General features: G+C 34.8%; 1 protein-coding gene across 9 annotated transcripts in view; it reads right to left on the bottom strand.

Moving 5' to 3' along the window:
- Positions 1-15136, bottom strand: part of STAG2 (stromal antigen 2) — a 127583-nt gene that overhangs the window by 74771 nt on the left and 37676 nt on the right. For 7 of the 9 annotated variants that reach the window (XM_043457665.1, XM_043457672.1, XM_043457667.1 and 4 more), the window contains 2 exons: positions 5428-5571; positions 1724-1802 (listed from right to left, as the gene is read on the bottom strand). In XM_043457665.1, coding sequence (XP_043313600.1) covers positions 1724-1802; positions 5428-5471 — 123 coding nt within the window. In that variant the 5' untranslated portion in view covers positions 5472-5571. Of the gene's footprint in view, positions 1-1723; positions 1803-5427; positions 5574-15136 lie in introns of those variants that run through there. The other 2 variants (XM_043457674.1, XM_043457669.1) reach the window with 1 other exon arrangement.

Consider the following 15136-nt stretch of genomic DNA (forward strand, 5'->3'; position numbering starts at 1 on the left):
GCAAAAGCAGACAATATTGGGAAGTACAAGAAGTAAACAAGCTAATCTTGTAGGGGGAAAAACCTATTAAGAAAAGACTATGAGGTAGTATATACTATAGTGAATTAAGAGTACCATCTTTTAACAAATGTGGGCTCAATTCCTCAACCATTAAGCTTCTCTAGACCTCAGTTTACTGTCTATAAAAATAAAGAAGTTTTCTAATCTATGGGGTTGTTCAAATGTTAGATAACAGGTAAAATTATTAGCACAGTGCATCAAACATACATAGTATAGGGTCAAAATATGATTATTGTTACAATAAATCTTTGATCTGACCCCCTAATAACCAAGGGCAGTGGCTACTCTATTCAGATGCCACTGTAAGTCTTATCCCAATTTGCAAATTAAATCAAAGCCAAAAGCAGAATTTCGGTTTTGAAAGATGGCTGCAGAACCAATAAAAAATAACTTTCTAATGAATAACTGTAAACTACCCACTAGAGTTATGGCTGTATTTGGATAGTCATGAGTTAACATGTATATTCATTCACATGTTCTCTCTCATACTACTACTTTTTAAGAGACTAAGAGTGCATAGGAAATATGAAACACAAGGATTATGTGCACTCTAAAAAGGTATTCCAAGGACTAGTTAAATAAATTATGTTCCATATATAAAATATGATACTATGGGACTTCCCTGGTGGTCCAGTGGTTGGGACTTCGAGCTCCCAATGCAGGGGACCCAGATTGGATCCCTGGTCAGGGAGTTAGATCCCACATGCCACAACTGAGACCCTGTGCAGTCAAATAAATAAATTTTTTTTAAAAAAATGTGATACTATGACACCATCAAAAATTACAGAGAGGAAAAATTCACTGATCGGAAAGCTTCTGACAACATACCATTAAGTTTTAAAAGCAAATGAAACAGTTTGCATAGTTTGATTCCATTTAAGTAAAATTCTACGTGCATGTTTATATATGTGTGTATGTTCATCAAAATGTTTACATATTTAAAATGAGAAATTTTTACGCTGTTCATCATACATGTCAGCATTATTTAGACATTTTTAAGTAAATGTGTCATGAGAAAATATAAATCCAAAATTCACTTTGGCAAAGAAAATGCTGAACAAAGAGTCATCTTTTGCACAACGTATTTACACATGCACAGAGTCGAAGGTACTTTCCAAAATAATTTAACCATTCACTAAGTTATCCACATCTCTCAGGCTATCCACTCATACTCTAAACTTGCATTCTATTGACTCAGAACTTCACTTTGTTCATTTTTATCCTTGACATTATTCATAAAGAGTCATTGTCAATAGTAAACCTCGTAGGCTACATTTTTAGGGTGCTTTGGAAAAAGAAATTTACCAATTTGCTTTATATTGGACTACTCGTGTCAATAAAAATAAAACCAATAGAATATCGTATTTTGCTTGGCATACAATGCTTTATAAAATAAACTACTGGAAATAATGACTTAGTAATTCCAACTTTATAGTAGTAGAAGTAGAGAATCAAAAGGTATTTTGATCTAGAAGTCAAAGAAACCACATGTGTTCAAAGGTTTACCATACTTATCAGTAGAAAAAAGCATTTTTACAAGAAAACAACACCTGAGACATAACTAAAAATACTATATATATATACACACACACACACATACATATATTCATATGTCTAAGTATGACCTTAAGAACCAAATTAAAGACACATATTCTGTACGTACTTTTCCTTTGCCTTGCTTTTGGTTTTTTCCTTCAATGTCTTCAAAATCTGTGTCAGAAGAAAAGTGTGTTTCTGACTCCCTACGACAAAAAGATAAGCAATTATTTAAAAGCTGTCTTAGAAATGTAAATGGAGTTTCTAAATTTTGCCATATTTTCTAAAAGAAAGGATAACTCATTACAAGACTACATTAGCATTAAATGTAATTAAGATGCTTTTCCAAAGTATCATATCATAGCGTATTACCAAACATATAAAATTATATATCACAAAAACATTAATCTAAAACACAAATGTCTACACATTTATCTTGTTAACTTTTACCAGAGTATAAAAACGAAAACAGAGGCTCTCAAACTTTAACTCTAGGAACTGTGCTGTTCTATTAGAATGGCTGGTTTCATTTTTGATTCAGAGATCATGGTATGCAGGTAAAATTGTATTTTAGCACTAGATATGAGATAATTTTTATTAGGTAATTTTAGCAATATTAAGGCTCTTATGACCTTTCCTACATCATCCCAAAATATTTATAAATCTAAGTGTAACATGTATTTCTGAAAGATTATACATAAACATTTTTACAAACTAAATCATTTGAAACAGAGTAGGGAAGTATGCTAACTGATCAAAATCTTTTATAAAGTAAAAAGGTAGTGAGCTAGTCGAGAGAACTGTTTCTAGTTAATACAGTACTAGGAAACTGTGTGACCCTGAACAACTGACAACCTCTCAATCTTCACATCTACAAATAATATTTATGCAGGAAAAAAGGAAATCTCTGAAGTCTCTTTAATCTCTAAGATGCCAATTTATAGTTCTCATTTTGCCCCTCATTTTGGAGTAGAAGGGGTGTTGTGTATAATCTGTATTTTCTAGGGTGTAATGGAAGTGTGCATATGTGCTTGGCTCAGTCATGTCAGACTCTTGCAACCCCATAGACTGTAGCCTGCCAGGCTCCTCTGTCCATGGGATTCTCCAGGCAAGAATACTGGAGTGGGTTGCCACTTCCTTCTCCAGGGGATCTTCCTGACCCAGGGATGGAAGCCGGGTCTCCTGCATTGCAGGCAGACTCTTTACCGACTTAGCTACGAGGGAAGCCCAAGGGATAATGGAAGTAAATCAATTTAAATATACATGGGTGATGCTTCCTATATATGTAAAACTGGGTCCATCTATCTAAATAGTAGTAACATACCCACCCTTAAATGCTTAAACCAAGGCACACTTGGTATTTGGGTCACTCACAACGGCTTTTAGAATTGAAAAACACATAAAAGATAAAAGTTGTACCATTTTAAATGTGTAAAACTATTATCCGTTTTGTTTTTAAAATAAATAGAATCCAAGTGAAAGGCTAGTCTTCTCTAAACTTCTTCTATTTCCACTTTTATTGCTATAATAACCAGTTGTCCAGAGGCTGTGAGTTAGGAATACTTTTTATAAATGTAAAATAATGGCTAAGATGCTAGCAGGGGTAAAAAATTACTATTTATAGCACTTACCTACAAAGTTATGTAAGCAATGTATTGAAGATACTGGCAATCCTAACTATGTCCTACAATGCTGCGAGGAAAATAGCCTGTAATAAACACCATTTCCCATAGTTAATGCACTAAAACCAGAATGACTACTTAATATTAACCCTGAAACTCACACCTCTTACATGTTAAGACTGTTGTCATCAATAATCTTCCCACATGCCTAAATGGCTTTACAAAAAAAAAAATTGAAAATGTTTTTAAACATCTTGGTGTGTCAGTAATACTTTTTTCTTCCCCAAGACATCTGTGGGACACTAGCTCCCTTAGAAAGCTCAGCAAATGCCCTAAGTCAGCAATCACTAGTCTTTGCCAATATTCCAATGACCGAAGAGTAATCAATGGCTCAATCACACTCTTAATTCTCATCTCCAGGCTATCCCAACTAAAAGAATGAGCCACTACAGGTTTAATTACTAACTGGAAAACCTTCTGAAGAAAACTGGAGTAATCAGGTGACAGTCTAAAAAAAATCCCAAACTAGAGAAGAAATATTCTTCTGAGTCTGTCTTTCTCTCTGGCTTCCCTTTGTTTTTAAGATCAAACCAACAACAAAAATCTATCCTAGGTGAAATTACAACATGCTAATGTGTTCACAGAGTATACTGGGTTAACCTTTTAGTGGCCTGAAACTTCAATTAGTCATCTGTCACAGGAATGAATCTTCCACTCATTTCTCTTTACCCTGCCCCAACCTCACATACCCAATCAAATACTGCCTAGTTTACCTCCACAACAGCAATTTCCTCTTATCTATTATCCTATTTCCACCTGATGCGAAAAACTGACTCACTGGAAAAGACTCTGATGTTGGGCAAGATTGAAGGCAGGAGAAGGGGACGGCAGAGGATGAGATGGTTGGATGGCATCACCAACTCGATGGACATGAGTTTGAGCAAGCTCTGGGAGTTGGTGAAGGACAGGGAAGCCTGACATGCTGCAGTCTATGGAGTTGCAAAGAGTCAGACACGACTGAGCAACTGAACTGAACTGATTATCCTATTTCAGGTCCTAATTACTTGAGATATTGTAGTAGTCAATACTCTATAACAAAAACTTTTAAAATTATCTCTACTGTATTAGCATATTTGAGAAACTTCATAAGATAATACTATAATAATCAAACCAAGAATTAATTTTTTTAAGATTATCCCATATCCTCCCTCAAAGAAACTAAAAGAAAAGCAAGAAGCTTTCCTCAAGAAACTAAGAAGAGTCAATACAAACTGGGACTAAAATCATATTAAAAAACATGCTTTGAAATACTGGTAATATCCTAGTAGACTCAATAGTCTGAAAATGATAACAGTATTTTTAAAATAAAAATCTATAAAATATCAAAAGCAGACACCAGCCACCATTATGTACAAGGATGTCTGTTGTTTTCAAAATGTTTAGCAACCAGGATCTGTTTTAAAATCAAGTCTTATAAAGATCCTAATAACAAACATAGTGTGGTATATGTGTGTGTAAAGTTAATAGGGTCCACGAGCAGTTTAAAGGTTCACTCTTAGGCATCTCATGAAACTGGAGCTTAGAATGAAAATCACTATTGCAAATAGTAGCTCAAATTCTTTCCTACATGAAACACTAAAGAGTAATGAGAATAAAAGTTGAAGAAGGCATATAGGTAGTTTTTAAGACAAAGGTAAAGAAAATACCTATGTTGAAATAACTTTATGAACCAATGAGCATGTAATTTATTTCTGGGGAAAAAAAGGAGAGCATGTCCTAACCTCCTACATCTGTTTCAGTCTGTCACTTGATCTTAAAAAGAAATCTGACAATCTGATATTACATCCTAAATACTATTGCATGGTATATATTCCTTACTAATGAGGACACGTAACATTTTAAGAATTTCATGACACTCCCTTCAAAACAGTTGTTATTGTAAAACCAAGTATGGACTCGAAGAACTGAACAGTAAAAATAATAAATTTTCCAGTATCTAAATTACAAAATAAGCACACTACAAAAAAAAAGACATGGAATTACTATTACAGAGCCCAGTAAGCATTGGTATAAACTATTTCAAAGTATGCATGCTATGTTATACTGAAACACTGTATCTTCTCAAGCAGAAGTAACTTTAACTGAAGTTAATACAGTTCCCATTTTGTGGAAAAAAACAAGTATTTAGAAATTATCACAATATACTTACTGAAGTAGATTAAAATCAGTTGGTATTTCTGGAGCTGCTATCATTTCTTTATCATCTTCTGTAACGCCCCAATGTCAGAAATGTATTCATATATTTATGTGGGTAAAATGATGGTTTGCTTCTTTCTTCTAAGGCAGACAATTCCTTTAAAAATGATAGGGGGTGGGGAGAAGAAATGCCATATTTATTATAAACACACCAAAAATGTTGGGAAGGGTATCTACCCAAAAACTAAATTTCCAAGTGTCTGCTAAACTGTTTTAGTAAATAAGGATTTCTATCCTTTGCATTTGACTGCTTTGTCTAGATATGGATTTGTTACAACTGTTGTAGCCCCACAATAGTAACAACAAATACAAAGAAAAAAGCTTCTATTACAATTATTTTTTAGAATTTGTTATAATTCTCTAGCATGGCTTAAAAAAGATAGATGCCTAAAGAAGGAAATGGCAACCCACTCCAGTATTCTTGCCTGGAAAAGTCCATGGACAGAGGAGCCTGGCGGGCTGCAGTCCATGGGGTTACATGACTGAGCATGTGTGCACAAGGGTGGAGGGAGATGGGTTGGTAGCAATAAAGTGGCAGAACTAAGAAGAAAAAAAAATAGATGCCCTAACTAGAAACAGAATGTGACTTTTACTCATTGTAAAATCTTTCTGACAAGTTTAAACCGTAATACAAAATGCCTAAAAATTCTCTAGCTTTTGCTTATGATGTATAGTTAAAAGGAGCTAATTTTAAAAATCTAAGATATAATTTTGAAACATTTTTAAAACAGATTATTCTATCACAGAAAAATAGCAATCCAAAGCCTGTTTTTTAATAACTAACTGCTTCATGATAATACCACCTGCATTTAACAGGAAAACGGAAAAAATGTTAGCCCAGACTGATCTATTCCTTCAAGGAACTTAACACCAGTAATGTCATATGAACAACAGATGAATGCATTTGTGACCAAACTAAGCCTGGCCATAGGAAGATGCAATTCCTCAATAGGAGGGTAGTCTAAAAAAGCAAATGACAAGCCTATAACAGAGAAAATAGGCTGGGTCTGAAGCTCTTAATCTTATGTATAACTTTGTTTTAAAACTTTATGCTTTTATTTCCAAGCGAATCATACTTGGTGGCCACCTAAAGACTAAACATATCCAATTAGTTAATAAATCTTCAAATACCACATAGTGATGAGAAGTTCTTCTCATGAATGATCTTCTAAATGGAAACTGATCAATTTTTCCATTAATTTTAAATCTCTAAAACACATCATAAATGGCTATTGGTATGTAATTAATATAACAACATCCAAAACACTGCATTTCCTTGCTCATTCTAATTAAGCTACTATGAACAGCAGAATAATGAAGAGGAGAAACAAGGATCAATAATACACAAAACAGACCCTAATCAAGGGTTGTCTATACCACCACTTTGAGTTTTCTTTTTCTCTGAAGAATACTCATATTGTAAAATCTTTATTAGGTATGACTGGTAGAATGGTCTTCTCACACTAAATCATGATCCCAGGATTGTTACCCTTCAAGACCACTAATTGTTAATCTGGTTTTATTTTTTATTGTAACCTAAGAACTATAAGTAGTATATCAGAGTTGAGACTTGTCATCACATATAGGATACACTCCAGCCTCCTAAAAATCCCAACTTATTTTATTACTTTATTTATTTATTTTGAGCTGGGCTGGGTCTTCACCGATGCATGGCTTTCTTCTCTAGTTGCAGCAAGCAGGAGCTTCTCACTGCAGTAGCTTCTCTTGTTACAGAGCACCGGCTCTAGGCACGTGGACTTCAGTATTTGCAGCATGCGGGCTCTAGAGTGCAGGCTCAGTAATTGTGGCAGATGGGCTTAGTTGCTCTGTGTCATATGGGATCTTCCCAGATCAAGGATCGAACCCATGTCTCCTGCAATAGTAGGTGGATTCTTTACCACTGACTGAGCCACCAGGGCAGCCCCCAACTTATTTTAGAAAGAAAACTATTTTTAAAAAGGAAAACTATTTTGATTTTTATTTAGTAAGCTGGAGAGGTATAGAGTTAATCAGTTCTAATCAACACATCATCTAGATGGCAAAATGGAAATAAAGACTTGCTGTGTCTGTCTCCCTAGCTGCCCCCACCCCTTTGTCTGAGCGCTTTATAAAACCAAACTTCGTGCATTCCCTAAATATTAATACACAGTTTTTAAGCAGACTTTAAAGACAGTTCATAAATGTATGCTCCCAAGGGACATAAAGAATGAATCAGCTCTGAAAAGCAGACAGCACTAAATAAAACGGGCTTCCCTGGTGGCTCAGATGGCAAAGAATCTGCCTGCAATGCAGGAGACCCAGGTTCAATCCCTGGCTCAGAAGATCCCCTCAAGAAGGGAATGGCTACCCACTCCAGTATTCTGGCCTGGCAAATCCCAAGGACAGAGGAGCCTTGGCAGGCTACTGTACATGGGATCGCAAAGAGTCAGACCACACATTAGCGACTAACACTTTCACTTCACTAAATAAAACAGGTATTGTATGATATACTGTATTCCTCTAAATAACATAAAATTAGTTTCTAGTGTATAAGAAGTCTTGCCAGGTCAAATTATTTTGCTCAAAGTAGGGCGATACTAACACATATTTGGTAATTAGAAACCAAAGCAAACACAAAAGAAAAACAGAATTTATAAAGATGTAAATCTCCTAGACAAAGTATCTGTATTTTAAAAAGAAGCATTTTCCCAGGGTCTTATAGGTTTAGAAACAACCATTAACTAGCCAACTCTCTACCCCAGTGAAACACCTGCTTTTTAAAGTTTCTAAATATTAAAAAAATCCATCCATCCAAGGAAAAGTATCTACCATGTGTCAAATGTAATGGTGATCACTAGGCGCACAGTGATGAACAGGGGATCAATGATCCTTGCCCTTATAGAACTACCTGTAACAATAAATGTGAAAATATATTTATCTCTAAGAGAAAGCACCTACCTCTACTGCCACTTACTATTAAACATAATATTAAACTCCATGTATCCTGAGCTTTTACTTTTCTTTCAAAAATATAAACTTTATCTGCAGGAAGAACTTAGAATTTTCCCCTTTTTATTTTAAATGTGTATTGCTATATAGAAGTACAATTTGCCTCCCTCAAAGATTTTCATTAAAAAATTCACAGTCTTTAAGTGTACTTAATGCCATTTGACCTAAATTGGGAATCCAGAAATTGTAAGAATACATAAAGCTCAAATAAAAGTGCAAGTTTAATAGTTAAACCCACCACAACATTTCAGGCCTACTGTATGTAGGTTATTAATTTTTAAGAAATATGCTCAAAGATCACAAGGTGGAGCTCTCACCTAATGTCAAAGAAAAACTCTTGAGATTTTTAGTATTTGTACCAATTCTCTGTAGCTACTATAAGAGAGTTAACATTCTAACAGCTTTGGAGGATAAATCATAGAAATGAAATTTGCTTCAACTCTCAATCACTATTTTCCTTTTGGGAAAAAAATACAACCAATAACAACTAGATTCTGCTGCTTCTTACTGAAACCTAAGCAAACACATTTGTTGATAGGTTGAATAATATACTTTAAAGTAAAACCACCTCCTTAGGCTCAAGTGCATAATACACTGCCATTAAAGATTTATTGAGTATATTAATATATAATTACTAGGTGAAAAAGTAATGGGTGATTATATATATATATTTTTTTATTCTATACATTAAATTCAAGTAAACGCTCTCAGTAGTACTGCTTTTGATATAAACAGAGACCTAAAAGCTGAAATTTGATTACTATACTTTTCAAGTTATCAATATTAAATATGCTTAGGTTAATTAATTTAATAACGAAAACTTTCTTCTTCCACTTCTGAAAACCTGTTGGATAACTACTACTCTAGCACATAGACACAAATACATATTAAATATATAAGTATGCTTGCATCCTTGAGTGAGTGAGTGAAGTCACTCAGTCGTGTCCGACTCTGAGACCCCATGGACTGTAGCCTACCAGGCTCCTCAGTCCATGGAATTTTCCAGGCAAGAGTACTGGAGTGGTTTGCCATTTCCTTCTCCAGTGGATCTTCCCGACCCAGGGATCGAACCTGGGTCTCCTCCATTGCAGGCAGACGCTTTACCGTCTGAGCCACCAGGGAAGCCCCATGCTTGCATCCTTAACTCCAAACTCCAAATAATGACTTAAATGATTAAAACTACCCACCCATGCCTGAAAGAGTAAAAAAATACACACACACACACACACACACACACACACAACACACACACACACACACACAAAATCTGCTTTTCTTTGATATTGTTTAAAAACCTTAAATAAGAACTCTTTTTATAAAAGAATGATTCAATCCCAAGGGGTCTCAAGATAGAAAATAAAAGCTACAAAACAAAGTCATCACTAACAAGGTCCCTCAAAATCCACATATTACTGGGGAGTGGGAAGAGCACTGAAAGTAGCTGGTGTGTTAATTCTCTCCCTGAAAATGCAGAAATAACTGCTAAAAGCTAGCAAATTCAGCACATATACCGTATACACATTACCCCCTTAACACTCGCCCAAAAGGGGTTATTACATTCTTCTATCTGTAAGGATCACATCTTGGAAATGTATATACCCTTCTGAAATGTCACCATCGTTATAATACAAACACTTAAAAATAGGGACTACCTAAATGTCCAGCCATGAACTAACTTATAGTACAAAAATGTAATTAATATTTATACAATGAAAGTACTTTTATGACTGTGCAGCAACATGGGTAAAGTTTGACAACTTAAAAGTCTTGTATTAGGCTACAATATTAACCAAATAACAACACAGAGGAAAACAGCTGATGTATCAGAGTGGTGAAAATGTGAATAACCTAAAATTTTTAATTATGATGTTATTGTTAGTAAGAAAAAAAGTAAACTATGAGGGTGGAAATTTATTTATCAATGTCTTCTCTTAATATCTGAACTATCTGAGGAACTGCAAAACTATCTCTGCTGCTAAAACCTGATTTATTCATATTTCAGGTACATAATGTTATAAAGTTAAGCATCTATAAGAAATCCTGACTTCTAAAATAAAATTATCTTTATTATGTTCACCTATTCAAGATTAGCAGAGAACAGAAACTTTTATATGAATTCCCGACAAAACCCAAAGGTATGTTCCTTTTATTGGCTTATCTACTTTTCTTGGGAGATAGCAGAAAGAAGTCTGTCTTTTAGAATGAGATTGTGAAAGGCTGGAGACTAGTTCCTGGAGTAGTATATTTAATCAAAACAGGAAAGTCACTATCATTCCTCATGTCAAATGATACATGGCAACATTGAATACATAGGGCAAGAAATGAAAAGCTTACCAAAAAAATTAAATTAGACATAAATACCTGCCTTCAAAAGACAAAATCTACTATTGCCCCTTTGATGATTAGTAACCTTTAAAAAAGATTTCGCCTTACTCAAAAAGATGTTTTTCTTCCCTCTGTTTATCTCCCTGCATATAAATGTGTGCATTCTCAGCCGTATCTGACTCTGTGACCCCATGGACTGTAGCCCGCCAGGCTCCTCTGTCCAAGGAATTGCCATGCAAGAACACTTAAGTAGGTAGCCATTCCCTTCTCCAGAGGATCTTCCCGACTCAGCAATCAAACCAGCATCTCCTGCATTGCAGGGGACTTCTTAACCGTCAGAGCCACAATTTCTGCTAATAGCCTTCTGAGTAAACTTCAGAGTGAAAAGAATGACAGTCAAGCAATGATCATGTATACTCAGACCAGCAACACAATTTTAACCTAAATGTTTCTTGATAGCATACTCATATTACACCTACCACATATTATCATTTACAAATATATTTTCCTTTCCACAAACTGCAAAGGAGTCCTAAAGAATTTCTAATGGTAGCACCTGTTTCAGAGTAGGAACAGGTAATCTGGAGAAGGTATGACTAGAAGAAATCAAAATACATAAGAGAATTAATAATCTTGTCTACATTTCCTAACTATAGGAAAGGTCATATATCTCCTCTTATGAACTTAAAAAGTAATATATAGAAGGAAGGGAAGACCAAAAGTAAAAAAAAAAAAAAAAAACAGAAACTTTCTGAAATAACTAAGTGGACAAAGTGAACACATCTAACGCCACAATACTTCAAAAGCAACTTTTACTTTCAGGAAGAGGGGCAGGAGCAAGCTGGGGCACAGTCTACACAGATTTGGCATCACTATACACTGCCAGAAACTAAGCCAGACAGAACTGGAAACATCCACCTGTTCCCCTCCTATTTTTAAATGTATGATAGTAGATGCTCAGCAATCTTATTTCCTTGTCTACCCACATTCCCCAATACTTTGCAAATGTGACTCAAATCCTAACCACAATTAGGATCACCTGGCCCAATCTATTCAGCTTGCCCCAGTTCTTGACCATCAGTTCTGATTTCTGTAGAAATTTAGCACACAATGGTTAACTTCACAATAAAGGAGTGCTACCATGGTGGGGGTGGGGGAGGGGGATGAGAAAAGGCTTCTCCCTTACTCCTGCAGACCCACTACTCCATCACGCTGTACTCAGTCGTACCCTGTGCCTGAGTCATCCAAGGATCAGTACTCTGCCTTGTTCTTCCTGTATCTACCAGCTCCATCCCAGGAACTGGAATCCTGCCTCGAACCAACCTCAAAAAGCCTGTGTGTGTCTCTCTGCTTGCCCTCATCTAAATGCCACAATACTGTCCTCCTCTCATCTGTCTCCATCCTTGCAATGATTGCTGCTAGACACCAGATACCATATCACACCTGATATAGTGGGCACATACCAGCTCTCTTAACTCCAAGACTGCTAATTCCCCAGTTTGCCTAACCAGCTGCAGTTGACTAGACAGTATCTGGCCCTATCACAAAACAGATATCAAAACAGGTAAATATTTGTTTTATCAAATACTGTCACCTTAAAAATCATACCTCAGTCTGCAAGGTCAACAGCTAGACCATGAATCACTTTTTAAAGTATTGTCAATGTTCACTCTTCATCGCACTTATACTTGAATATTAATACCAGCATTTATCGTCTTCTGTACTAATTTAAAATATGTGCCCCACTGACTTAACTTTCTGTATGTTAAGTCATCATGAGTTAAACAACAGCAATTACTAGAGGGTGGAGTGGCTTTCAACATTTCAGAGGTGAGACAAAATTAGCTGGTATAAACGAATGTCTAGATCTGAAAATCAAATTTACAGCAACCAGCTAATTTCATGTGTTAACACTTGTAAATGGCATACAGCATGATATAAACACCATGGAGTATTACCAGCAAACCCACTTCATAGAGGGTACTACTGGCTCACTGACATATCTCAAGCAATAGCAGATGTCAAAACAAAGCAGATAAAGACAAGATAACCCACCCAGATTTTGAGGGAAATTCACATTTTTATTTCATATGCTCTCTAGTTACATCAAAAACTTTCACATTTATTCAAGGCACTAACATATTTAAATGAAATCTTGAGCATTTATTAGTAATCCATATGAAATAGAGATACAACTGCAACTGAGATACAGTTCAGTTAAAGAAAACAGTGTAAAATAAATCACTTTATAGAGAACAGTAGGAAATTTAATCTTAAAATTTAGAATTGCAGTTACTACTACCAAGCACAATATTTTTGGTTCATTTTTTATGATCACAAACATTATATATATGCTACATATTTAATATTTCTTGTCCCTTACACTTTTCATTAGGTTAACACCTTATTAAAATATCTAATATTAGCATCCACTTGATATAAACCACTAACCTTCCCTACTAACATCCAGAGCATATAATTCATAGGCTTGAATTATATTCATATTAAAGTTCAGAAATCAAATGTTTTCACACTAAAGTTTATAAACATAGTATAGGTACTTCCCATTTCCAATATAAAAGGTTGCTAATTCTACACAATGACAATGATGGGAGAGTCACACATATATTGTACTCCAAAATTATTTTAATTCTTTCTAAACTTAACCTTTCCTAAATGAAGATTAAAACATGTAAATTACTTTTTAAAAATTAAATCTATGGCTGATTCATATCAATGTATGACCAAAAATAAATAAATAAATAAATAAAATATAAAAAAAATAAATAAAAGCAAAAAAAAAAAAATTAAATCTAAGCCAAATAAAGATGCTACAAAAAATGACAGACCAATATCCCTGATGAACACCAACACAAAAATCATCAACAAAATATTAGCATGCCAAATTCAATAGCACATTAAAAGTAATAGACACCATGACCACAGTAGGATTTATTCCCAGAAAGCAAGGCTGCTTCAGCACATGAAAATCAATCACTGTAATGTACCATAGTAACAGAATGAAGAGCAAAAACCCCTCGTGATCATCTCAACTAATATAGAGAAAGTATTTGATAAGATTCAACATCTTTTCATGATAAAAACACTCAACAAACTAGACAATGAAGAAAGGTACCTCAACATAATCCCATGGACAGAGGAGCCCAGTGGGCTACCGTTCATGGCATCACAAAAGAGTCGGAGACAACTTAGCAACTAAACAACAGTAACAATAACCTCAAAATAATAAAGAATACTGATGAAAAGCCTGCAGCTAATATCATACCTAATGGTAAAAGACTAAAAGCTTTCCCTGTAAGATCAGGAACAAGGCAATGATGGCCTCTCTCTCCACTTCTATTCAACATAGTACTGAAGTCCAATCCAAAACAATTAGGCAAGAAAAAGAAATATAACCCATCCATATCAGAAAGAAAGAAGCAAAATTATCTATTCATGGATGAAATGGTCTCACATGTAGAAAATTCTAAAGATTTCATCCCACTACCAAAAAAACTGTTAGAATAAACAAATTCAGCAAAGTTGCAGGACATAAAGCCAACACACACAAGTCAGTTGTCCTTCTACACACCAAAAATTAACAATCCAAAAAGGAAAACTATTCCATTTACAATAGCACCAAAATGAAGACTTAGGAACAAACCTACCAACGACGTAGGGGACTTAAACACTGAAATTTATAAAACATTGCAGAATGAAATTAAAGCTTTAAGTCACACAAGAAAATGGAAAGACACTCTATGTTTAATGATTAGAAGACTTAATATTAAGATGCCCATACTACCCAAAACAATATACAGATTCAAAGCAATCCCTATCAAAATCCCAAGTCTTTTTGGGTAGAAATAGAAAAATTCAAGGGAGTCCAAAAAACAAAAAGTTTAGGGAAAAAGAAAACAACCTTGAGGAAACACACTTCCTGACTTCAAAACATATCACAAAGGTAGAAATATTGCCATAAAGACAGATATACAGACGAATGAAATGGATGCAAGAGGCCAGAAATTAACCCTTGAACACACACTCAAATGATTTTTGACAAGGGTGCCACGACCATTCCATGGGGTTTTGCTTCATAAAATTGTGCTGTGAAAACTGGATATCCATATGCAAAAGGATGAAGTTGGATCATTCATCTCTCACACCATATACAAAAATTAATTCAAAATGGATTAAAGATCTAAATTTAAGACCTAAAACTATAAAACTCCTAGAATAAAACATAGGGGAAAAGCTTCGTAACACTGGACTTGGCAATGATTTCTTAAATATGACACCAAAAGCACAAATGAGACTTCATCAAAATATTTACACATAAAAGGACACAA

The sequence above is a fragment of the Cervus canadensis genome, chromosome X (assembly GCF_019320065.1).
Source record: "Cervus canadensis isolate Bull #8, Minnesota chromosome X, ASM1932006v1, whole genome shotgun sequence".
NCBI lineage: Eukaryota > Metazoa > Chordata > Mammalia > Artiodactyla > Cervidae > Cervus > Cervus canadensis.